Raw genomic sequence first — 26,756 nt, forward strand, 5'->3', positions numbered from 1 at the left:
TTTTTTTTTTTTTTTTTTAAAGACAATCTGTGTATGTGGTTTGCATAAAAGCCGTAATTGTCATAAAACGAAACGGATGATTTGTTTATCATGGTCAGATCAAATTCAGTATTTGGCCTCTAAAAATCATCTACTTCCTATTGACTCTGCTGCTTTTCTTTTGGCAGTATAAAACAAGGTATCTACTAGCTCAGGTGCATTTTTCTTTTCAGTGCAGGAATAATGTATAATACTTTTAAATAAACAAACTGCAACAACAACAAAAAATACTTCAAACAAAAAAACTACTTCAAAATTAAATTGTGACAAAACTTCTGGAAAAATCTTCCACCTAGTAAAGAATCATAGTTATTTTTCCTAAGAAACAATTTCAGATATACAGTAAATTTTATTAAAAAATCTTAACTTCATCAATTTAAAAGATAGTTCTTTAAAAATGTAAAATGGTGAAACTTTAATAAAGCTTTTTTTGGGGTTTACAGGCAGCAAGAATGGGTGAATCAACAAAGGGAAGACATTGAAAGGCAAAGAAAGCTCCTGGCCAAGCGAAAGCCTCCAACTACAAATAATTCTCAGGCACCATCTGCCAATTCTGAACCCAAGCAGAGGAAAAATAAAGCTGTGAATGGGGCAGAAAATGATCCCTTTGTTAGACCCAATTTACCACAGCTGTAAGTTTAACATTTCAATCAGTCTTTTACATAAATTCTCAGATATTGTCTGTGTGAGTTCCATTCAAATAACAACATAAAAAGACACTCAGTATATTCAGCAGCTATATTCTTACTGAGGACTTGCTGATGTTAGGGAAATTTGCACCACTGCCTATGAAGATGCCGTACAATTGCCCAATTTATTTTTGGTAGTCACCAGAGAAAGGCCTGTTCTGTATTTACGCAATGTTCCTTCTTTTTTCATAATCCAGAGGAGTCCTTATTCTGATTTCTCACTCGTGCAATGTTACTGATTTCTGTTGAACTGTTATTTGTCCACATTGATTTAAGAACCTCTTCTTCCGTTAGAGATAATTTTATTTATTTTTTTATTTATCAGTCTTTATCTGACAGAAAAAGCTTTTTTTTGCCTTAGTATTTGAAAATGTGTCTGAAAAAAAAACAACAAAACAACAACAACAAAAAAACTTTTTCCCCCTTCTGAATGCAGATCCTGAGTTCAGCTGTCTATTATGGTTACTGATCTATTTCACATATTGACACTGGAAATTTATTGTCATTTACACATAAAAATTGAATTTTCAGTTCTTTAAGTTTTGTTGTTTTTTTTTTTTTTCCTCCAAACAGAAGTGGTACCATCCAGGAGGGCACAGGCAGATGTGTTCTTGACATTTAATTGAGTATTTTGAGAAGTTGCTTTTTACAGATACTAGTTACTGCCCTTGATGCTGAGAGGCTGCAGCTGATGGTGTATTTTTTTTTTTTTTTAATAAAAAGTAAATAAGTAGGTTTAAAAAGACTAGTAAGTTAATATTTCTCTTTGCAGAAGTAGCCTAAGTGTGTTGCACATCATCACATGTCACCTGTCACTTGTTGGAGGTGGTAATTTATACCTCGAAGGAAGGGAACTTCTAAATTCCTTTGGTTACATCTACAAAATCATATGTTTTGACCATCAGTTTGAAGACAGCTGCACATATTTTGCATAATATATCATTCTTAAAGATCACATTGTGAAATTGTTTGGCTGTGACAAAAATATCAAAATATAATAGTAAGGCTGGCAATATAAGCAAATATTGATTAGTGCTACTCGTTTTTTGGCAGAGAGCTGAAGAGTGTTCACTCAATTTGATCCTTTAGCAATACTTAGTGCGTACACTTCTTTTTGGAACATAATACTTCTGAGTAGTATGGCAAAGATTACTGTCCTGTTAAAAATAACTTTTTTGTTTGAATGTGATATCTCTTGTTATTAAAAGTAACGTTTAAGGAATGAAAAATTACAGAACTATTATTCAATTTTAGTTTTAATTTACAGGTATGTTATCTTTGCCTGTATATAATCATTGTGTTCTTATACAGTATATGCTTCTTATGCAAGTCTCTGTATATTTCATAGTAAGAGAAGGCAAAGGCTTTTTTTCAGTTGATAATGAGATTATGAATTACTAGGATGGGCATCCAAGCAATATTTTCAGAACATTTGAGTCAATGTGGCTCTAACCAATTCTTACTTTCAAAGTAATCAGGAAAAAAGATCTTTGCTTTGAATGTGTACCCCATCAGCAAGAGAGTAGTACGTTTATGGTTGATGGACTGATGTTAATGCTCTAGATTGTATGTGGGGCATTTTCTTGTGTAGAGACCACCTTTAAGGTTCCCCATTAATAGTGAAAGTTCATAATAGTGTTTTCCACCTTTCAGGAGCTGATAATATAAATATAAAAATTTATTTTCAAATATGCAAACCAGATTTTTGTTTTAGATGCCTTCCATATGTAGCAGCTATTTTTTTCTACATGATGTGACAGTACATAACATTGTATTCACTAGGAAATAGAAATAAACATAAATAACAAAATGGTAGTAGTAGGAAGTCTATAGTTCCCATTTCTTGTATTTGTGCAGGGAATTCTGTGTCACTTTTTCCATTTATCATTGTCATAGAAGTTGTGTTTTTTATGAAGTTTGAAAACCCAACAATTACTATTTAGTACTATTTATTTGTATACCAGAAAGGTGCATTTGGCCATGTTATCCTTCATGTTAAATTTCCATAAACTTAATGCTACTTTAGGAGATGATAAAATATTTACTTTGGGGAAAAATACAGAAGATGTGGCCTAATTATTAGGTAAGTCAAGGTGAATTCCTGGTAATAGACTTCTGAATAGCTTTTGGTGTTACGCAGTTTCAAATTATTTCAAAATTACTAAAAAAATAAATAAAAATCAAATTTTCATTTAATTCGGCTTAGCCAGTTGTGTTAAACGGCACGTGAAAATGCTTGCTGGTTGTAGAATTGCCAAGAGAAAAATCAGAATTGCCCTTTTGTGTCTAATAAACTGTTATTGAAACTGCTTTTGCCTTGAAGTATCCTAATTTGAACATAACATAATCAAGATACAAGATAGCTCGCCTTTATGATAAGCTTACAAATTTTATTTCAAACCTTTGAGAAGGTTATTAGTATGTCCTGAGATCACAGAATCATTAAGCCACATCATCCTCTTAGGCCTTTACTTGAAAGGGTGTTAAAAATATTTGTATTTATGATTTGTTACAATTTTATAGAGTAGTGCTGTGTGTTGATTCCTTTTTGCATCTCAGTACAGAATTAAATATGCCTTGTGTACCTTGATAAAACAATTACTAATTCTGCTCTTCCACTTTAGAGTGAATTTGTCATCTGCTATATGTGATTCCCTCCTATTACATCGTGCTTATCACTGTTCCTGTGTTACGTTGAAAGTAATGATCTTAATTAGTATAGCCAAATGGAAGATGTTCTGTTTATATGAAGCTAGGGAAAATACAGAGCTGCTGGGATTAATGAACTAAGCCAGTAGTAAATCAGCACAACATACATGCAACTGATCAGGCAAATCTTTTTCAAACAAACAAACATCTTGCTAACTGTTGTTAGCAACAAGTGTCTACCTTCCTAACACTGTTTGCTTTAGAAGATGTCTCCAGCTGCAGGTATTGACAAGAGAAAATGATCTATAGCTTTGTAACAAGCAATGTTATTGAAGACTTTTCTGAAAACAGTGGTTAACTGTTTTGAAACTGATTTAAGGTGTTGCGTGAAGGTATTCTTAACAAAAGTGTTTTAGTTTAGCTGGATATACCATGTTCTCTGATAAAAATGTAAAAGCAAAGTCTTTTGTATGGGTAACTTCAGTGCAAAGCGGCCATCTGTCATTACCCTGAGTGAAAGGTGATTTTGGTGTAAAGACTTCTGTGTTATTTAAACACCATTCTGATTTTCCAACATTCATTCTGTGTTTTGTGGCCCCAACCAAAACTAAAAAGTAGTTTCAGTTTTGTGAGATCACCTTTCTACCGAACGAAGTAACTTTATTAGTCCTATGTGAAAGCGATAAATTGAAATGTATTTCAAGAATAAAAATGTGTTTGAAATAGGGGTAGCCTTCATAGTCCTGGAAAAGTCTGTTTAAAAAATCCATTCCAAATTCCTGGTGACTTCAGGGATGATAACACTGGTCCCAACTTTTTGGAAGTAGGTCTTAATTTTTTACCAGGCAATTGATTCTAGAAGCAGCATTTTATGTAGTGTGGGTGGTGTAGTCCTTCCTCTCCAGCTTCAGCCATGTTGGTTGTACTTAATTCCCAGCTGCCTCTTTCTCTGCTCACCCAGTTAGTCCATAAGAGTCTGCATGGGTCCTTGTCGCTGTACTTAATTTGAAAAAGAAGAGCAGAGAGAGCTGGCAAAGTTTGTTAATGTAGCTGAACAAATGCATCAGTTAGAGGGAGCATTCTGTTCTGTATGGAACAAATAAAAATATTTTCAGAAACTTTTTCAAATTGAAGTGCCAACAATGTGTCTGGGCTTTACAGGACAAGTGACAACAGCTCTTTTCCTGAGGCAGTCTCTTTCTAAGGCAGACATGGGAACAATGGAAGTGGGACATGGCAGAAAGACCTCATGGAAGGCTTGAATCGGTCAGCGTTCACTGACCATCTTTGTAGAAATTCTAGGAACTTGAATAAGTTTTGACCCAAAAAAGGAACACTTCAAAAATTGTAACCAAGAGCTTGTACTGGATGTGCAAATTGCTGTTTTGGGGCATGTCAGCGTTCTGCCGTTAATGTGTATCCAGAACGATTTTTCAACTGGGAAAAGGTGGGAGGAGAGATTGTTGTAAATGTGCCAGGCTTAATTGTCATGACAACCAAGAAGCATTTGGCCATTTTGTTTTTGTGTAAGTGTGTGTTGTCAGTACCCACTGGTAAGAATGTTTTGGTCACAGAAAAAAGGTTTTGTCCTAACTTCTGAGGAAGAAGTGCAGAGGTTGGTTAGGTCTACTTGTGCATACTGTGTCGAAGTCTTATAAATTAGCCTATGAAAACATCATTAAGCTACTGGAAAGCTCATTTTTGCTATTAAAATAAATGTTTAAATCATGGTACCAAACCTCTCAGACCAGGAAGGCTGCCTGCTTTCTTCCAGTGACAAATAAGTATGGCATGCCATGCCTCTACATGCCCTGATTTTCCATTTCAGTGCACTTAGTGGCTGGTAGCAGCCTGTTGCTGGCCTCCATCTCTCCTGTGCGCTTCTCATCTTTGTCCTTCGTGCCTGATGAGTCCTGTGTTTCTTGGGTCGTGGAGGAGTAGCCCCTTCTGCAGGATGATGGCATCTTGTAGTTGACTTCTGCTGTCAGAAGGGGCTTCCAGTGTGATACCAGCCTGCAGAAGGCAGAGGGTAGACATAAGTGGGAGGTGGTGGAAAGCACTCTGGTCTGGGTGTTTTCAGCCTGTGCAGTGTGCTGGTGGCCTGTGGCCAGAAAACAGACAACGTGCATGTCTTTGTTGTACTATCTGTTATGTGCTAATTCAGCAGTATGTAGGCAAAGTATATATAAAGATAAAAAGTAATTAACCCCTGCTTTTTTAAACACATATTTCTGAATATGAAAGAATAAAGTCTTGTTTTTCATAAGTAACCTAACAAAATCCAAAGCGACTGTGTCTGTGTATAGTTGAGCATTTTATATGCCTTCCTACAAGATGCTATGGTCAGTAACGACAATTTCAAATTGCTGTGAATCATGCTGTGTCTCTAATAAAATTAGATTTGTAAGGAAATAGAAAAATAGAAAACAGTAACTTATTGGGATATAGCATGGGCACATGGAAAAAGTGACTTTGAATCTTAATGTTTTCAATATGACCTCTAACTTGTGCTCTGAGCTCGAGGGCTGTTTAAAAACTTTTTGGAAGGCAATAAGTGTTCGAGCTGTCCAAGCACTTTGTCATAACTCTACTTAGAGAGCTGAGGTTTAATTAAAAAAAAAAATAAAATAAAATAATAATAATAATAATAATAAAATCCTATATTGTGTTATTTTTTCAGGGGATCTTTGGTTTTAGTGCTTTCAGTGTTCAGTGAAAATTCCGGAAAGTTTCGTGATACACACTTTGTATTTTCAGTGTGTTTTACTTGTGATTCGGCTTTGCTAAGCCACCTAAAAATTATTCTACCTGAGAGAGACAAACATTACAAAATCTGCATTTCTGGAAATAAGTGCACAGACCTGTGATTTATACTGCACATAGGAATTTGGAAAGAAATAATACTCAACCTCATTCACATTGACATTCATTCTTTGAGAGCTTATTCCATGTTCAAGTAGTTTGCTGTCCAAGCAGAAATATTGGAAACATGTCAGGGATGCTACTGTGAGTTGTCTAGCTTGGCCTTGATGCTGTCCTTGATAGGTCTATCATTAGAGCAGGAATTAGCATGTTGTTTTCTTAGTTTTCTTGCTGTCATTCGGACTATATGTGGAATGCCTTGCCAGCTTTCCTGTGCTATTGAGACGCTCCCTTTCACATTTGCTGTAATGCCTCCTCTTCTCCCCAGAGGAAATTTTGTCAGGAAAACAATATAAATGTTCAGTTCGAAAGTACGGCTTTGAGAGATTTTCTGACTTTCCTGGAGAGAGGTGAATTTCCTCATTCCATTGCCTTCAGCATGTTTGTAGATTTTGGTTGGTTGGGATACATGGCTGCTTTTCATTCCAGTGGGGAAGAAAGATGCAGGGTAACTTGGTGTGACGCTTCTTAAAATAAAGGATGGCTTCTTTCTAAACCGGACAGGACATGATCATGGGTGCTTTTTTCACCTGACTCGGAGTGTTTTCTATACATTTGTATAACTTATCTTCCCAGGACAGTTGATAATTCAACCTAGTAAAATGTGGACTTGGTGAAAACATACTATGCTATTATCTTTAGCTTTGGATAATGCAAATAATAGATCTTGGCAAAGTAAAATGTGTATGCCATCCAGCATTAGTTTTGCGCCCGTATTTGTAGGGATTTGTGTAAAAGCCATGCTTTTTCTTCCCCACCCCAATCTCTTGTCCCCCTTCATCATATACGTATGGTTTCTTCCCTGGAAGTTGAAGTGTTTTTGTTTTCTTTCTTTGTGATTCCTAAGCGGTTCTGTTCTGCATGTTTGTTGTTAGTGAGATGGATGCTGCATGTAGTCAGTTAGTATGTTTCTTAGTTACTCGTCCATATGAGCAGTCTGGATCCTCTGGGTGCTAACAGACCTCTCCTAGAAAGCCCACAGACAGTGAGGGACCTTTGAATTAATTGTAACCAGGAATCTTATCTGAAAGGAAGATGAAGAGAGAACAAGATGAAGAGTTGTATGCCAATTCAAAACTGAATTTATGGTCTCATGCAAAATGTAGTGTTAATGAACTTGGAATCTGTGGATTAGCACTAAATTTTCTAAATTGTGGATCAAAAATCTACTGTTACAAATCTCATCCAGTTAGTTTCTGTATCTCCATCTCTTGGTGCATTACATGTTAGAGTTGAGAACCAAGCAATGAAGCATCAGCTGAAATACTAGGGCGGTGAGATGATTTAGAATGCATCCAGGTAATCTAACAGGGTGTCTGGGAGAACAGCTAGAGTCTATTGGGAGAGGCAGTTAATGTTCCAGAACACCAGACAAAGGCATTCTGTAGGTATGTTTTCACTCTGAAATTACAAACAAAGGTGTTCAAATGGTTCAAAAATGTACCTTTTCATAAAAATGTACCTTTTGATACCATGGTTATAAATAATTAGCATAAGATGCTCTGCTTACTGTAGCATTTAAGTAAGAATAGTAAATAAGTTTTTTTTGGTTTTGTTTTGTTTTGTTTTTTTTTTTCAGTTTGACTCTAGCAGAGTATCACGAACAGGAAGAAATTTTCAAACTTCGATTAGGACATCTCAAAAAGGTATGTATATGGTCTGTTTTTTAACATTCTGGGGGCATGTCGTGAACCATGAAGACTAGTACTATTAAAATAAGGAGAGGGCTTCCTTGCCATAAGCATTGGGAGTACAAGGGAATAACAGTGAATCCTTGTAACAGAGATGTAACTGCCACTACTGATCTCGTTTTAAAGTTGAGAATGTGGAGTCAACCAAATCTGTTATGTAGCCTTTTTACATTTGTTTTTAATCTTTAAAAAGATCCAATGTATGGGACATGGTAGTTCTGAATAAATAACATGTTTTGATTATCTACAGTATACATTTCAGTTGTTACCAGTTAGCATATTACCTGTAGTAAGAGAGAATAGAATTTTCCTAGTTTTATGGAAAACCTCCTCTTTGCCTCTTAAATGATATGTGCTGACAGATACTTTATTCCAGTTCCTGACTTCTGAAAAAAATCTAGTACTGCTTTTTTATTAAATCCGTTCTAATAAATCTGTGTAATGAAGTAGTTATGATATTAACAAGCTATTGCTTATTCAAGTAAGGCTTTTGAAGAATAGCCTTTGAAAAGGAGTGACTGTTGAAGAAGGCAGAAATATCTCAACAAGTGTGGAAGGAAAGTAACACTAAAATGTAGAAATAAATGAAACTCTAGAGATAATTCAGTTTGAGTAGACAGATACTTTATCTGCTGAGCAGTAGCTATTGAGATGTTTCGTCAAAACAGGTCATTGTGTTTTTCCCTCTTGAAACATGGCAAGAGTCTGTTTCTGGCTTGTTCTCTTCAGTTGTACAAATAACCTGTTACAAATCCTACTGTGATTAAACGGAGCTGGGCCACCATGTGAAAACACTGATACTGTTAATCAAAGAATATGAAATACTTGAATCTGTGGTAAGGAATTTGCATACAAACTTGTTGGCCCTACAATGTAGACTGCCCAGTTTGCCCTTCACTGTTAATGCTGTAGAAATAGCACCAGCTTCATATGAAATTCTGTTAGGAAATTTTGTATTCTTTTCCATGCTTTAACTATTTTGAAATCTATTGGAAATTTCGAGTGACTAATAAAAGAAGCTGTTCCAAATTTGTTTAATCCCCAAATTGTTTTTCACCTTTAGCATCAATGCTAAAGTATGCTCTGTATAAGAAAAAAAAATTACTTGACTGAATGCCAGAGGGGAAATAAATACGATTTCTTAGAAACCAAGTTTGAATAAATCTGAAAATAATAATAAAAATACATTATTGCATTTTAATTCTTATGGGTGATACAGATTTTGTTGTTAACAAATTTTTATCTTTGTACATGGATATATTCCCTAGTGCTTCATTGCTGGTTACATTTATTCTTTCCTTCTGCATATGCTGTTTTGCTGTCTGCTCCTCTTCCTTTTCACTCTCCAGATGCTTTCCTGGTGCTCTTATTTTTGGTGCCCTGTACATGCTGCCACCACCAGTTCTCTTTTTCCTTCTGCTCCCCAGGAAATTCTTTTCCAACTAGAAGCTTTGGTCCTGGAGAGAGGCTCTTGTTTTCTCACTTCCTTTTATATAGCACTGACCTGAGGCAGCTAAGCTGGTTCATTCTTGCTTAAAGGTATTCACAGCCTGAGTGTCCTAAATAACAGCTGGAAACAATGCAACCAGCCAGTTCTCTTTGGACTAACATTGGCCTATGAACCACATTTTGAGAACCACTGAATTGCATAATATATGAACAAAAAAGCCCAAAAGAGGCATAACTGATGTGTGTTTTTTTTGTCAGCCTTTGGGAAGAACATAGACGATTGTGTGTGTAAGTGTGTGGCCTTTTTTTGGGGGGGGGAGAAGGGCTTGAATTCTTTATAGAAGACTAATGGGTTATGAGGAACTGCATATCATTTCAGGATATTTAATGGAGAACTGCAAGGATGAATCTAAATATGAAAAAGTTTAACATTATATAAACAAACAAAAAAACACGTGACAGTACACATTAGGAAAAACAAATGATACACCTCGATTTGCTCTCAGATTAGTGTTATTTAGTCCAAATTTTAAATTATAAGGGATTTGAGTTTCTTTATTTGAATTGAGGTTCATCTAGTGTCTTGTTTGGGATGATGATGGTGTGGTATTTTTTTGTTTGTTTGTTTTTCCCTTAGGTTATCACAGGAGGGATTCAGGATATTAACTGAAATCTTTCTGAATTTACTCATTTAATTAATGTATGTTCTAGGTTATATAAATACAGTTGTTGTTTCAGGATAAGGTTTTACGATGTACAGTTTTTGGAAATACCATCTTTAAAGTATTTTATCTCCCCTGTGCTGACTTACACCTCTATTCCCTTATGCCATGACTTGTTGCCCTGTTGCCTTCACCAGCACTGCCAGAATGTGAAGTTACAATATAAATTGGATCAGAAAACTGATCTAGCTTCTTTCAAAAAATAAATGTTTTTTTGCAAGGCTTGCAATTTATTTTTTAATTTTTTTTACTTTTAAAGAAGAGATTGATTAGTTTTCCAGTCTGGTTCACCATGTACAAATAGCTGTGCCAAAATAACAAGAGATGGTGTGGGGCGCTGCTTCCACAGGCACTGCTGGGAAAAACAAAACAAAAAAAAACATATCAAATGCAAGGCCTTCTTTCTCCTTTTCAGCTAGAATAATTCTATAATTATTAGCTTTCATGTACAGACTAATTTTGTCTCTTTTTTTTTTTTTCCAAACTTTCAGGTCCTATAGGTACTAACTCTGAAATAAATGCAACACTTTCTACAGTGTGTTTCAATGAGTGTATGTTTTTTGCTTCAAGTATAAATATGCTGGTTTACACAAATTAGGCACTGTGCATTCTTTATGTTTTTGGAGGCAGGGAGAATCTGAAAATCTGAATAGATATTTCAGTGCTGTTTGATACGTAGCATAAAAATGACATAATTCTAAGTGCCAGGATTAGGGAATGTCCTAGGTGTATGTACTTTAGAAATTGCATTTGAAATTTTAGGCAACACATGTTCTGCATTTGTAATTTTAACAAGATAGAAATGAAAAAATCTTTCGAAATTAGCTTGGTTTTGGTGTTTTATATCAACACCTTTAGAGCACTTCTGCTGTAATGATTTATTCTTTTTTTTTTTGGTTTGTGCTTCAGCCTCAAAATATTTCAGACATCTTTTCTTAATCTGCCAGTTTGTACAAAATCTGTAACTGCACATATCTCAATTTTTTCTTCATTGTACATCAATTTCAGACCGCTTCCCAGATAATTTCTCTCCTTGGCTGAGGTACAAAACCCAGCTGCCTCTCATTTTGAATAGCATCCCTACAGTGCAGAACAAAACTATGAACATCCCATTACCTGTGGGTTCATGGACAGAAGGTTCCTTGAAACAGGCTTTTGCCTTATCTCTCTGAATTTTTCAGGCTTTAAGAGAAAAACAGTGCTTCCAGTTCAGCAGGGTTTTATAATGTTATGTTCCTCTATTACCACTAGTATTGATGCAGGGGTAAAAATATCCTTTTCAAATGGGGAGTAAATGAGCTTTTATACTTCATTCTTTTCATTTTCAGGAGGAAGCTGAAATACAAGCAGAACTTGAACGTTTGGAAAGAGTTAGAAATCTTCACATAAGAGAACTGAAAAGAATAAATAATGAGGATAACTCACAGTAAGAGACCTAATGTCTTAATTTTGCATGTCTACTTTTAATATAATGAGCTAACATCCAATTTTACCTATAAGAAAGAAGCAGGTTGATAAATTTTTTCTTTGAATATATATATATATATATATATATATATATATATATATATATATATTTAAATCATTTAAACTTTGCCAAATAGAAAGGTTGCCAGTTTTTAAGTTAACAGTTTTATTGAATATGCAGGAAATAACACACACACACAGATTATAATGCAAGAAAGTTAAAACTTTCAAGACTTTTCATGTTACTAGGTTAAATAAAAAATCTTGTAAGGGAACCTAATGCAATTTCCTTAGCTGACAGTAATGCAAGAAAATGGTGGGGAGGTTTGATGTCAGAGCAGAGATTTTATGATGCAGTTAAAATTAGTTTTAGTTTTATTGCACTGTAATTTACATATTGCACAGGTACCTGATAGTAAAAAGATAAATGCAAAGTATTTTGAGTTCAGTTAAATGTTACTCTGTACTTCAGCTTGCATGGCAATTTATCATAACGTTGAATTGACGTTTAAAATTTGCTTTAACTATGTAGATTCCAAAGTAATTACATAAGTAATAAAGTAAGTGTGTTTTCCATGGTGGAGAACACAAACATTAACACCACAGTTCCACCAGCAGTTAAAGCTGGCACTGTTGCTTGAAAGAAACCAGTTCTGCCTATCTACTGTTTCCTTATGCACTTGCCCTTTTTCTTTTCACATGCTAGCAATAGCATTTCTGTAGGGAACAGATGCTGGAAGTTGATCCAAGTTAAATTTCCAGCTCCTGTGGTTTCTTTTTCTGGATTAATTTTAACACCATATCAATCAAACTCCTGGCCTAGTTCTTTGCCCCCCATTGCACAAATGCTTATGCTGCCATGAGGAGAGAGGGCAACACAAGGGTGGAATGAGCAGCCATGGGGAAGGAAATAGCAGGACTGGGCTTGTTTCTTTCTGCACTAGTAAATGTTTATGGAACAGTAGCCTTAGGACTTGAGGGCTTTAATTTTTGCTTTTTAGACACAGTAGATTTATATATACAGTAAGATTTCTGAACATTAAAGCGACAAGACATGAAATTGTTTTCTGCTGTTGTAATGGTCCCCATACCCTCAGGGAATACAGAAAAATTTTGTTACCATGTGGCTATAGTGCTAATTGATAGCTAAATTGATGTTGTGACATTGTTTTGGTTATGAAAAATAATGGGTGTTGATGCTTACACTTTGGTGGCAGAATATTTCCTTTTGAAAATAAATGTCCTACAACAAAATAAAAATAAACGTGTTTTTTTGCATGTTAAATGCTAAAATGCTAACCACTGTTAATCCTCAATGTTGGCATAAGAAGTTTAAAAAAAATAATTCAACAAGAAGGAATAAATACCACAGCAAAAATGATCAGGTTGTGTGTCCGTGTAAACATTGCGTAGGAAGGACAGGGACAAAATGTGCCCAAATTAGTCCCCCTTGAAAACAGTTACAGGACACGGACAAGCACCTTTACTTCTTTTTCCAGTCAATGTTGGCATACTTTGTGATAAAAAATTAAAAGCTTTCTACTTAGTTTTCATATTTTTGGGGGTTTTGGTTGGGGGAGGGAGAAGTGGCAGAGTTAGACCTGAATATTTGCCAAGTAGCCAAGCTGCAACTTACAAGTGTAATACAGAAGACAGAAGCAATGGGGAAGTCATTTAGGTCTGCAGCCCCTGCTGTCTTTTCCTAATATTACTTGGGTCTCAGCCACTTGATAAGAGTGGGTTCTGAAGTGAAGTGGCCTTGGGTCCTGACACAAATCCTGCCGGGTTTTCAACTTCCACCTGGGGTCTGAGGCTGAGCCCTCTTTCTTGTTGAAGCCTTCCCCTTCACATCACTCTACACATGCATGTCCCCCCTTAAGCCTCCCAAACATGAAGGATTCTGCAAACTTATCTGTTTGGGGTCCCAGGCTTAACAACAGAATGTAGGAAATTTTGTATTGCCCAGAAAAAAGATGAGTAAACTTGTATGTTACAACTACACTGGGAGAATAGAAAAAGTGGAGGGTAGAGGTTAAGGCTTCCCTGTCTGGGCTGAGAGCTTGTGAGATGCCGGGGCTACCAGCAGGGTGCTGGTTCTGAGTCATGGAGAGCCACACAGGGTTAGCAGAGGCAGCAGTGGAGGGGGGAGGTGGAAAGGTTCTCGCTACTGGTCCTACTAGAGGCATAGATGTCATAGAAGGACCAAGAAAACATTAATTTAAAATTTTCAAGAGTGGTTTGAAGAAATGGGTTACTGATCACATAACATCACTCTCATAATTATTATACCTCTAAATTTATTTAATCTGTACTGAATGTGTTGCTTATTATTTATGATTTTTAAAAAGAACCAAAACTTTAACATTCAAATATGTATTAACCTTCCTTAAGGTTTTCAATGCAGTTTAATTAGCAGCTGACTCTAGATTTAGGAGTATAGGTATCTCATCATTGTACTGAAAATGTGATAGAATTATAGAGCCTATCAGGCTTTGTGAGGTCTATGACCCTGTGAGGTCACCTGTCACTGTGAGTGAAGAGACTTGCAAACATTTGTTTTGTTCATGTCATTTACTACTAGAATTCATAAAATCTTACCTAATATTACCTAAATATTTACCTAGTTTCTTTTATCTCTGAAGAGCTTTACTAAAAATCCATATTTCAAAAGTGTAAACTCTGAAATCCCGTTTGTTGTAGAAAGACAATCAAGTCACCAGCTCAGCTTACTAGGATTTTGGAAGCTGATAAGAAATGTGTTTTCATCTAACAAACCCCCAAAGAGTTCCAGCAGTTATTATCATCTCTCTCTGAATCCTTCACTATTTTTTTTTCTTCCCTGTGTTGCAAACATGAGCAGTCAGACTCTGGATGACTGTATGGAGAGATTTGTTTTGTCATCTTCATGTTTTAGCAGAGAGTGTGGTCCTTTTCTGTATCTTTCAGCATCATTTTGCATTTGGAAGGCATTTTTCCTTCCTGCTTTTGATAAGAGTATGTGCAGATACTCAGTCTTTGGTATGTTTTCTTGTGTACTACTGTTGGTTATTTTCTAACTTCTCAGCCTTGTATAAAGTCAATTTATATATACATATATACACACACATGTATATGTGTAAAATAAGGAAGTATATCTTCCTTATCTGTTCCAGAAAACGAAAGCTGACATCTAACAAATTTGGCACAGTGAGCAGAGAGTCCTTGGTTCCCATCTCATTAACCTTTATGTAGAGGAAGAGTTTGGGATTTCAGCAGGATACATGTAGGATGATAGGGAAGAGAACAGCAGCCCTCTAGTGATACAGGTTGCAAAGCAATATTCACCTGTGTTTAGAATATTACTGTCAGAGGGTTTCTGGGCATGTTTATTAGCAAAGTATAAATGAACGGATTGAAAGGTTGGAAAATGTTCTGAAATTCTTTGCTCACTTCTGATTTTTCAGACAGCCTAGAAGCAGAACTCATGCTATGGAGAGAATGCAGACTCGACTGTTATTACTGTTGCTGACATTGACAATGATCACTGTTGTTGATAGGCAGTGGTTTAGTTTCAAAAAAAAAAAAAAAAAAAAAAAAAGACAATGCAGAATAGTATTTTCTCTGACTCATCACAAGAACAGTGTTTACAGTGAGTGGGTTAAGGGTGTTTTTCTTATCTTCATAAAAAATGACAAAAGTTTGTCAGAATGGTGTGATTTGATGATGGTGTTGCGATAGCAGTTGTTTGCTGAGTAGTCGGCAGGTACTGAAATTGACTGCGTTGTATAGTTCTATAAAGTTGCACATAGTGAAATATTATTCAGCATGTTAGGTATCACTAATAGAGAAGTTCTGTTTGAGCTGCTTGAGAAGTAATACTAAGAGATTTAAATTTTAGGCTATGACTGTGTACCTTAAACAGAATTAAATTATTATTTTTTCTTTCAAGGTTTAAAGATCACCCCACGTTGAATGAACGGTATTTGTTACTCCACTTACTTGGCCGAGGTGGCTTCAGTGAAGTGTACAAGGTAGAGTGTGTTTAGTCTGCTAAACCTAATGTTTGAGTCATATATTTTTGTACATCGAAATTTGGGGAGTGGGGCAGAGGGGTGTTGAGGGATATGAATAAACAGGAAGATTTTAACATGGTGGTGTACTCTTTAAACAGAGGTTGAACAAACTCCTTTATTAATGCGTGGAAGGAATTAGCATTACAGTAGACATGAGAATTACATGACAGTTTTTTTCCTTTCTGTTGGGTGTTATTTTTGGTTATAACTTTCCCATATTTGTGGGTTTCTTTTTTAGGCTTTTGATCTTTATGAACAAAGATATGCTGCTGTGAAGATTCACCAGCTTAACAAAAGCTGGAGAGATGAAAAGAAAGAAAACTACCACAAGTAAATATTAATGACTTACGCTTCGTATGTTAAATTGAATAGCGTTTTATTGATTGTGGAAGATTAATGTATCCATCTTCTTTTAGACATGCCTGCAGAGAGTATAGAATACACAAAGAACTGGATCACCCACGGATAGTTAAACTATATGACTACTTCTCCTTGGATACAGATACGTACGTACATGAAATAAGTATTTCCTAAAAATTGACAAGGATTGTTAGTATTGTATAAACAGAAATGAAGAATATTTGAACAAAAAGAATATGTTCTTGCTTTCAGCCAAAATGTTTAGGGTTTTCTTAGGGTGATGTCAAAAAACAAACAAAAACAACAAACGAAAAAACAACATGAGTTTCAGAATTTTGTATCGGATAAATATTGCAGACCTTCTATAAAGTGATGTAAACACCGTTTTGTAACACCTGACTAGCAAACTCTACAGGGTGTTCAGAGGATGAAAGGGAATATACAGTGTTGTAATGCTTTTGGGCAGAGCAAGGGCTGCTGGAGGGCAGCCCGGAAATGCTGTCGCTTAAGTTTCCAAGACTAGATACCATCAGGAGCCTTGGTAGCCTAAGTGTGGCCAATGGTCACTGGGCATGAAATTTTGTGTCACAATAATTAATATATCTTTTCTACAGAGACATATGACTGCATAAATAAGTGTGAGTTGGGTTGGTAGGGGTTTTCTGTTTGTTTTGTTTTGTTTTTCATACTTTATCTCTCTCTTTAGTAGGGAAGCATTTTCCTGTTTGGTGAATATGAATGTTCTGATTGATGTCAGGTTTCATAAGCTAATGGTTATGCCTTGTGTTTTACTAACGATTTCACTCATATAGTTTAATATTCAGGCAGCCGTTGTTAAGCTTGTCCGTATCAAACTAGGTTGTCATATCTCTGATCTTGTAGTTTGATACATCATTTAATTTTGTCTCTCTAAATTCTGCCCTAGGTTTTGCACGGTGTTAGAATACTGTGAAGGCAATGACTTGGATTTCTATCTCAAGCAACATAAATTGATGTCAGAGAAGGAAGCTAGGTCCATTGTAATGCAAATAGTAAATGCACTACGGTATCTCAATGAGATCAAGCCCCCTATTATACACTATGATCTTAAACCAGGTAAATGAGGAATGATAAAATTGAAAATGTCAGCCCCTTTTTTATCCTTATTTTATTTGTAATTCATGATTGAAAATACCAAAATTATCTTCTGTGTATCAGGTTTATTTTAGTCAACTGAAAAACGGGTATTTCTCTTTCTGATTTTATTGTAAAAATCAAATGCCTTTTCTTTAGAAAAATGTCTGTAATAACTTTTCTCCCTTGTATTATTTTGATTTCACTTTGTAGGAAAAAAATCACAGACCACATAGATACGTACATAAGCATTTACAATGTAAGCAGATAAGATCATTAATTGGCTCAGTCCTGTCTGATCATGGTGTAATGCTGATTTGTAAATAATTTTTCCGTTATGTATTTCTTAGCCTGTAAAGGATTAAAACAAGTAATCAATCACTTTCTGCAGCTGAGGATAAGCATTTCCAACCAGGACTTTACGGAACTTTTTTTTTTTTTTTTTTTTTAAAACGTTGGGTCTAGTAGTGCCAGGCTGTTTGCTTGCTACTATGTAGTCAGTTGTTCGTATAGATTTCTATTATGGAATAATAGATTTCATATTATGGCATTGTACCAAATGTATTCTTAGTCTCCTTATTTTTTGTTCTCTTTTTAGAGGAACCTCGTCAAATAACTTCTGTGTCAAGAAATTGCTGTACAACTCTAACACATGGAGTTAGATTCTTAGCACATTATTACAATAATGTTTTGGCACTATTTTGTGTCATACACAAACCCTGAAATGTGTAGGGTAGGATTTGTTTTGCACAGAAAAATATGCAACTTCATTATGACTAGTATACTGCTACACTTTGCTGTTTCCTCGGTGTCCAGCTAGCTCCCGGTTGAGGGAGCCATTTCAGATGATGATGATAACATAGAGAGTTCTTGAGACTGCACTAAAATGTGTCATAGTCAAGTCAGTCTAGACCTGAGGATATACAAATGATGTAAAGTTGTCACTGACCCCTCATTAAGTTGAATGTTCCTGAGAATTGAGTGTAGTTTTAAAAATTAAGCATTCTGATAGCTTTTTTTTTTTGAGCTTTATAAAAAAGTGAAACAACTTTTTTTCCTCCCCCTGTTTAGGTAATATCCTTCTTGTAGATGGAACAGCGTGTGGAGAAATAAAAATTACTGATTTTGGTCTGTCCAAAATAATGGATGATGATAGCTACGGTGTGGATGGAATGGATTTAACTTCCCAGGGAGCAGGAACTTATTGGTAATGCCTGGTTTGATTTTATTGTTCAGACTCTGGGTCATTGTTCAGACTTAAGAAATGGTTTCATAGCTAATTCCTATAGATAGCTAGGATTAAAAATACTCACATGGGTGACAAAGATTCTTACGCAGTACGGTGGATCTTGATATTCTCAAATAAGACAGGATGATGCCGTAAGTATATATACAATGTGGAAAAGATCTCTGTGATTGATAATATGGTTTCCCAGAAGAAGCAGGTGTTTAATCTTTGGCTGCAGGTGGTTGAAGACGTTTGACAGAGCTGTGATGATTAAGTGTGGGTGCTTAGTCTTTGGAAATCTTAGAGCAGGGATTACCAGAAGGTAATGTCCTTAGGACAAAAGAGCATTTACTCTTTCATCCTAAAGGTTAATGAGAGCTCAGCAGCTGTGACTTGTTTTCTGTGTACCCACATGCTTATCCCAAAACCTGAAATTTTGGAGCTGCCTAGAGAATAGGAATGACAAAAAAAAACATTTTGTTGCTTACAGAAAAGCTGTTGTTCGAATTCACTTTCTGAAGATGCACCTTCTTTTTTGGCACAGTAGCTCTTTGGGCCTGAGTGCATGGTGGTTGTGTCAGGGTGACTGAAGTAGAAAGCCTACATAGACCATGTTATTAGTTTGTGAATTCATTTGCTCTTTTTCTCCTTGTTTCTGCCTGTAGCAAGAATACAGTCTGAAGCTGAAACCTAACTGTAAACAGAGAAGCCAGTGTCGTTCCTCTTTAATATTGCATTTTTCCCATATTTGAAAGTTGTACATAACATTTTTTCTATTTTCCTTCAGAATTTTTAGGAAAAAAAACGCATACTTGTTCAGTAACTAAAATGTGTATGTGCTGTGAAAAGACAATTATTTAAGTTAAAGCATTTTGGAAGTGTTACACTGTTTTGCTATTTTCCTTAATATTCCACCTACTTTAACGTTAAGTATTTAACTGTAGGAACACGATTCAAAAATTTTGTCTGTTGGATTTCATCTAAAATAACACATGCACTGGCAGTGCTGTGAACTGGGAGATCAAAAATGGTCTTTGAGCATTATGGATTTGTGATGAATCACTTTTTATGAGCCCAAAATCTTCGTTAAGGAAAGTTTTGAGTGAGTTAGATATGGGAATCTGTATGTGTAAAACCAATCACACAAATTTAGTAGTATAGTACTGGGAAAGATACTTTCAGTCATTGGGTCCAGTTACCTCTCCTTCCAAGTAGTCAGGTCACATAATATATTCTGTAAACTTAGTCGTTTGTATTGAATTTAGTGCTTTGTCCCCAGTAATCTGATTTGAAGTCTGTTCTGTAACCTCAGTTTTATGATAATTAGAAACCTAATCTTCTAATTTACAGCCTGTGTTTACTTGTAGCCAGTTTATACTTGTTTGTTCCTGCACCAACAGTGTTCCCCTCTGAAATAGGTTGTTTCCCTTCCTGATAGAGTAATTGCTCTATTGTGTTTTTATATTCTTTGGTTTTTCTCTGAGTTGGAGGCTTTCCATCTTCAGATCATCTCAGTAGTTTTTCTCTGCACTTGAATCAATTCAAGACCATCTTCTTTTAATGTTACAATCAGAATTGCACACTAGTATTCCAGAATAGATTTTGTGATGTTGTGTGAAGTTCATATTCATGTTGCATTCTTGTCTCATCTTTCTGCTTATTTCCATTTTCACAACCATTCCTTCAAGATTTTTTCTAAAAACTTACATGCTGTTGATGAAAGAATGTTTGGTCTGTAATTGTTGTAATAGGTTTTTAAGCATTTTTAAATTTTGAATATTACAGTCATTAATATTTAACTGCCCTCAGCTTGATAATTTGGAAGATTTATTTGTTTTTTAAAGGAGAATCCATTTCACTAGTTCTTTCCTAATTCAGAGATGGCATAGGAACTTACTCAACTTTCAGCCTTTTTAATATGGCTTCATGCAGATTGTAAGAATGGAAGTAAGTGACCTTTGTCTACCATATACCTCTCTGATTAATGTCATCATTCTTACTGAAAACTTAGGTAAAGTATCTTTGAAGCCACATGTATGTTAGCTATGATTCCTACGCAGGCCTTGCTGTAATATGCCCTGTATAGCTTTCATTTTTTCTCATGCTGAAAGAGGAAGAAGGCATATATTTAACGTAGGATCCCAATACTTGAAAAACAAATGATGATTAGTGGTTTAGGTAAAGAATAGGCCCTCTGTTTGAAAGACTATGCAAAAAATTGTAACATCAGTTCTGAAGGGCGTGTGAAGTGTTGGAATGAGATCATAAGGTAACTGTACAGTTGTCAAAAAATCAGAGGTGGTATATGAAGCATTTGTAGAATCTGATATTTGAACAAGTTCTAGTGATTGCATACATGTACTTGCTGACATTTAGGCACATACTTTGTTTTTCAGGTACTTGCCTCCAGAGTGTTTTGTAGTTGGCAAAGAGCCACCAAAGATTTCTAATAAGGTTGATGTATGGTCAGTTGGAGTAATCTTTTTCCAGTGTCTTTATGGTAGAAAGGTAAGGAAAACATTGCTTGAAAATCTTAAAGCTTTAGCGTAAAATGGCTGTTTCCAGTAGACTTTGAACAACGGTTATAAAGATGTGAATCTATACAGAAAATGACTTGTAGTTTTATCTGGCATGCATTAATATTCTAAGAAATGTAGAAAAATTTGACTTGAACTTCTTAATTTTAGAAATGGTTAGAAATTTATATAACCACTGTAACAACTTACTGTGGTATAAATATTTATGAATCAAAATAGTTGGATATTCATGCAGAAAATCCTGTGCTTATTTTTCAGCCATTTGGCCATAATCAATCACAGCAAGATATCTTACAAGAAAATACAATATTAAAAGCCACAGAAGTTCAGTTCCCTGTCAAACCTGTTGTAAGCAATGAAGCCAAGGTAAGGTTTCATACAATTGCAGGGTAACGGTTAAAACCTGTCACTTATTTTTGAGGATTCAGCTATAACACCGCTCTTAAGTAAAGAATGCTCTGGGGTACAGTAATTAAATATATAGGAAACTATACTGGAGAACTAATATTTTCATGTTTTAATTTCATCAAACTTATTTTAAGAATTCTTAACATTTTGTCTTGAAAGCAAGACCTTACAATCCAATTTTTTCTTGTGAAGTAGACATTCTCTAAAATCACCTGCTTTGCTTTTTTGCAGAGGACCTTAACTGTCTCACTAAAAGTTCTTAAGAAATACTTCTGCAAATAGTAGAAAGCTCTTTCTGAAAATAGTGAATGTTTATTCTCCCCAGCCTTACTGGCTTAAAGAACTGTTTGACTACTGAATACCTGGAGAGTGTGCCTGCCAACATTCTTCCCCTTGAAAGGTCATAGTATGTGTATACCAACTTAAATCTGAGTTTAGAAACACAAAATCTTGCAATTAAAAATATTTCAATGATGATTTGAGAAAGAAGACTAATTAAATAAATAGTTGAACAGCCTTAACAGTATGGATGGCAATATTTTCTGTATTTGATAATATTTTTGTTTTGAAAAATTTGTAGTATCAAACTCATATGTACAGACTAGCCATTAAAAGAACAGATTAATATGTTTTCCAAAACGGCTACCGTGAGTATCTATAACAAACCCAATTCTGTGAATACAGAGTAAAGCATTATATATGAGTTGTTTGTAAAACTGTCCTGATTTCTAAAAAACTAGTGGACATATGCAAAAGTGATTCTTTCATTGGGAGGGGAAGAAAACAAAAAAAGAATTAAAAAAAAAAAAGCCAGATTAGTATTTTTTATATATATATATATATATATATTATAATAGATATAATACTATGGTTTGGGACACAAGCTGCAAAGAATTTAGGGATGTTAAGATAATTCAGCTTCTCAAGATTAAACCGAACGAAAACACAGCTCTAGATGAGGTAGGTTTCCCAAAATAATAGGTCATTTCAGTTCATAAACCTATTATTAAAAATTGTGGTATGTTTATGATTAATATATTTTCTAGAAGTAGTTCGAGTTGAAGTTAGGAGTGTGAAAATTTGTTTGAAGAACTAGTTTTTCCTGTGTTTGTGTGTGCGTGTTTTGTTTGTTTGTTGGTTGATTTTTTTTTTTTTTTTGATTGATTGATTTCACTTTTGGGAAGTTTTTTCACCTCGTGTCTCTTACAACACAGTTGTAAGTGACAGACAAGCATAGTATAACTGATACCATTACATCCTAGTGGCTTACATCTCTGTCTTTTAACTCTGCATTTTTTGTTATTAGTAGTGCTTTTGTAGAGGATGTCAGGAGAAACTAGACAATTCAGCATGGTTCTCATATAGAATTAATGACTTATTTTACATCCTTTGTGTTCCATGTTCTGTTTGTTTGAAAAAAAGAGTAAAAGTAGAGAACATTTAAAGTTTATTAACACTGTCATGATAGCTGTAAAAGAGAGGGAAATGTTTAATCTCTGGTGGAAATACTATAAAACAATTTCAGACCGACTTGTAAATTTGAACTGTTCATGATGACTGTGCAGAATCTAAATTGTCTCTTGGATTTATAGGCCTTGTAGTTGGAAAAGAACAACTTCTAAACTGAAATTTTGATTTGGAAAATATGGGTGTTAAATAAATATGGAATCTGAAATGACACTGATTTTTCAGACTGTCCTTTGATCCTTGTCACTTTTTCTTATTTTGTACAGTGTTCTGCTTTACATTACAGTAATACCTGCAGTGCCACAGAAGTGTTAAGTATTCTATGAAAATTTTAGAAACAAAATGTTAACCTGAGAACCTTGCAAGTAATTGTTAACAGCTCATTTGATAGGGATTAATTAAGAAGCGATTGATTAAAATCCATAATGTCCAAGAATGTGTGAATATATGTTAAGATGTGTATGATTTTTATTTTTTAACTTATTCACGCTGGATATGGAAGTGCTTGAAGTAAATTCTAACAGGATTCTTTGGAACATATATGAGAGATGAGTTTTCCTTTAATCATCAATTTTTAATTGGAGCGAAGAACAAACAACTGAACAGATTTATCGAGAAAAGATATGTAATTCTTTTCAATTAAGTTCTAAATTAAGTAATGATGTGCTAATCAGTTCTGTAGCAATAAAAAGGATTTTCTATCATTAAATGTTGAAGCCCAAGTTCCCAAGTGACTGAATGTTCTGTGTGTACTAGACATGAGACTTGACAGAAACTTTCATCGTAAAATAATTGACTGACATTGTATGGGCCTACATGAAGGATAGTATATTGTCTCAAGAGCATTCTTGAAGCTAGAAGATTTTTTTCAATTCATCTGGTTTAAAATATAGAATTGAGTGTTCTCTCGCAGAGAAGTTCCAGCTAGGTACTGATTTCATAAATAGTCTATTGGTTATTTAATACCAATTGAATGTGGCAACAACCGCTGTCAAAATTCACATTTTTGCTGTATTCAGTCATGGCGCACGAAAATGCCTTTTTCCAAGGGCAAGCTAAAGCACTGAAGTTTTGTCCTGCATCTTCCATCTAGTCTTCATCTACTGCATTGCTGAATGGTTTAAGAAGTTCTGTGGAGCTCCTTTATACTTTTTCAATCCTCTGACATTTGCTTTTAGCTTTAACTAAGCTGTTCAGGGATAACACATGCAGAATTCTCACTGTGTGAGCTGCTAACATTTTACTTGTAAATGTAGTTCCTGTTTTTTTGTCTGAACATGGAAATACATATTTGAAGTGTGATTATTTTAAGCCAATTAGGCTTTTTTTTTTTTCTGCTGCAACATACTCTGTTTTTCATTGGATTCAGTAGTGAAATGTTAGGCTGTCTTTGAACTGAATTATGTAAGAACAAAAGATAATATTCAAAACTAGTTTATCTGTGAGGACATGTTTCTTTGCTTGTAAGCAGATGTAATTATTTGGAATGGTATTGTAATTTTTTATATTCCTTTTCTAGGCCTTTATCAGACGCTGCTTAGCATACCGAAAAGAAGATAGATTTGATGTCCATCAGCTGGCTAATGATCCTTATCTTCTGCCTCATATGAGGAGATCAAATTCTTCAGGAAACTTGCATATGACTGGGCTAGCAGCATCCCCTACACCACCTACTTCAAGCATTATTTCGTACTGAAATTTCTCCATTTGAGGAATGGCATGATACCTTTGTGTAGTTTCCAGATGCAGACTTGAGCTTGAGAGCATTTGAGTGTTTTTACGCAGGACAAGTTTGATAACTGTGTTTTCAGACAGAAGTCCTCCTACATAGTGTCATTTGTATGATTGGAATGGATCATGGACTGTGAATAAATGTACCCTTCAGAGAATAACCTTTAAACATTGAAGGATGACACTGCCTGTTGCACACTAACAGGTATACTGTGTTTAAGACTGAAGAAAAGGTTTTTAGTTTTTTCTGGGGAACATTGTAAATAATCTTTTTAATACTTAAAGTACATTTGGTTGATACTGGAAAGTTCTAACAGGAAGGGTAGTTTTTCATTATTTAAATTAAAAAAGAAAAGAAGGTAATGAGCAAATTTAAAAACACAGGAGAAAAATCTGTGCCTGGTTATAAACTAAACAAACTGCCATGTATCCAAGACATTGATCTTTTGAAACCAAAGTAAGAAGTGCAGGAAGGTCAAAGCTATGTTCTATATCGGATTCTTCAGATAAAATTATAGTATTTTATTTGGCAGCTCAGGCTTGTACCTCCAAAAATGTGTTGTTCTTTCACAGAATTTTGATTGGAAGGTGATAGGGAATTCCCGGTACTTATTTCTCAGATAGGTTGCTAATTTTGAAATAGACTCAGTTTTCTAAAAATACTATACTTGCTGTGGTATTGAAACTTGTGAAATTTTTCCAGGCCTCTGATAAAAGCAAGCAACAGTATGAAACCAAATGCAAACAGGTCATGTATAATGTTCTATGCAGGAATAATGATAAATTCCCTTCTAGCTCTATTGTAAATTGTTGTACAGATGTCACATTTTCAGTTAAATTTCAGCAACTTATTCCTGTACAAATGTTTAAAGTATGGCTTTTTCTAATTGGATATTGTATTTTTTTTAAGTCTCCCTCAAAGCGCTTTTAATTGCTGCTAAACGATGTTGCTTTTACTTTCGCAAAAGAATCAAATGACCTCCTTAAGGTGCAAGTCAACTGTACGTTATAGAGAGACTGAGTAGGTAATTTGTTAACAATCAAGGCATGTAAAACAGATCTGTGTTGGCAATATACAGTACAGTTCTTTAAGTCAGTTTATTGCGCTCTTAACCTGTCGAGCGCATCAATACTAGATGTAGAAGTTGCTCATGGCTATTCTCTATTTCTGAAAGTTCCTATCAACAAGGAAATGTTTCTTGTGGCTTGTACAGATATTTTAAAATGTGAAACATTTTCTAACTGCCTTGTATGGTAGAAATTTATTTTTCAGAACAGCATATCTCTCTCCCATTTGCTATTCTTTTACTGTCCCATTCTGGATGCTGAATACCTATATGTAATTTTGTCCATGTTTCAGAAAAAGGAGGCTGTATTACCACAGGTTTTCATTTAGTATTGTACAGTTAAACTGTTGCTCTTGTTTCTGATGTTGCAAGCCATTTTGTTTTCATTGTATATAAAGAAACATTAACTGTCTCTTTAAGATGCTGCTGAAATTGTAGAGAATGTAGCCAAAACAGTAATAAACAATGACAGTTGAAATTTCAAGGTTTTCATTGTATGTTTTTGCATTTCAACAAAGGGCAAATCGGTTTACCATATCACTGAGCTATGTTTAGCTATTAAAAGCAGGCTCTCTTCAATTACAAAGGGCTAATAATAGAATAATTCATTCAAGTAATGTTAGGGCTGAAAGGGGAGAATTCCATAAAACTTCAGGCATCTGTCATAATGAAGTAACCAATGCATTATTTCATTGACTAGACCTCACAAAAACAATGTCAAGTATTTCAGTAGGTCTTTATGGATTTTTTTAACCATAGGATAAAGTTAGACTCAATGACATGTACTGCCTTCACATTACACCGGAGTGCTGGGACTGCACCCTTTTCATCATCTACAGGGTGAAACCAAGGAGTCTTTTGCTGCATTGTCAAAGTGCAGGGTTCAAGAAATGTGCTATAGCTGCACACTTATGTGAGATTTCATTACTTCTTACTCTGCATGTGTCAATCTCAGAAGTTAAATCAAAGACTATTTTGCCTAAGGAAAAATGAAGGATTGTGTTAACTGTATATTTATTTAACTGGAATGTATTGTGGTAACATCTAGTTTATTGAAGTTCAGCAGTATGTTAGAGAACTGCTTAAGTAACTAAAAATTGTATAGCTACCTAAAGATAAGGGAGATTATGCATTGTACGTGCAGACTTGTTTTTCTTGTTAGCAT

At 35.0% G+C, this 26,756-nt stretch overlaps 1 protein-coding gene across 1 annotated transcript in view; it reads left to right on the plus strand.

Annotated features, from left to right (window-relative positions):
• Positions 1 to 26,075, plus strand: part of TLK1 (tousled like kinase 1) — a 65,439-nt gene extending 39,364 nt beyond the window's left edge. The window contains exons 11-21 of the mRNA XM_084288770.1: positions 483 to 671; positions 7,879 to 7,945; positions 11,490 to 11,587; positions 15,557 to 15,638; positions 15,919 to 16,010; positions 16,097 to 16,186; positions 16,966 to 17,135; positions 18,225 to 18,360; positions 20,778 to 20,889; positions 21,177 to 21,284; positions 24,313 to 26,075. Of these exons, the coding sequence (XP_084144896.1) occupies positions 483 to 671; positions 7,879 to 7,945; positions 11,490 to 11,587; positions 15,557 to 15,638; positions 15,919 to 16,010; positions 16,097 to 16,186; positions 16,966 to 17,135; positions 18,225 to 18,360; positions 20,778 to 20,889; positions 21,177 to 21,284; positions 24,313 to 24,489 (1,321 nt within the window). The 3' untranslated portion in view covers positions 24,490 to 26,075. The remainder of the gene's footprint in view (positions 1 to 482; positions 672 to 7,878; positions 7,946 to 11,489; positions 11,588 to 15,556; positions 15,639 to 15,918; positions 16,011 to 16,096; positions 16,187 to 16,965; positions 17,136 to 18,224; positions 18,361 to 20,777; positions 20,890 to 21,176; positions 21,285 to 24,312) is intronic.
• The last annotated feature ends 681 nt before the right edge of the window (positions 26,076 to 26,756 follow it).

Source organism: Netta rufina, assembly GCF_964035555.1.
Source record: "Netta rufina genome assembly, chromosome: 6".
NCBI lineage: Eukaryota > Metazoa > Chordata > Aves > Anseriformes > Anatidae > Netta > Netta rufina.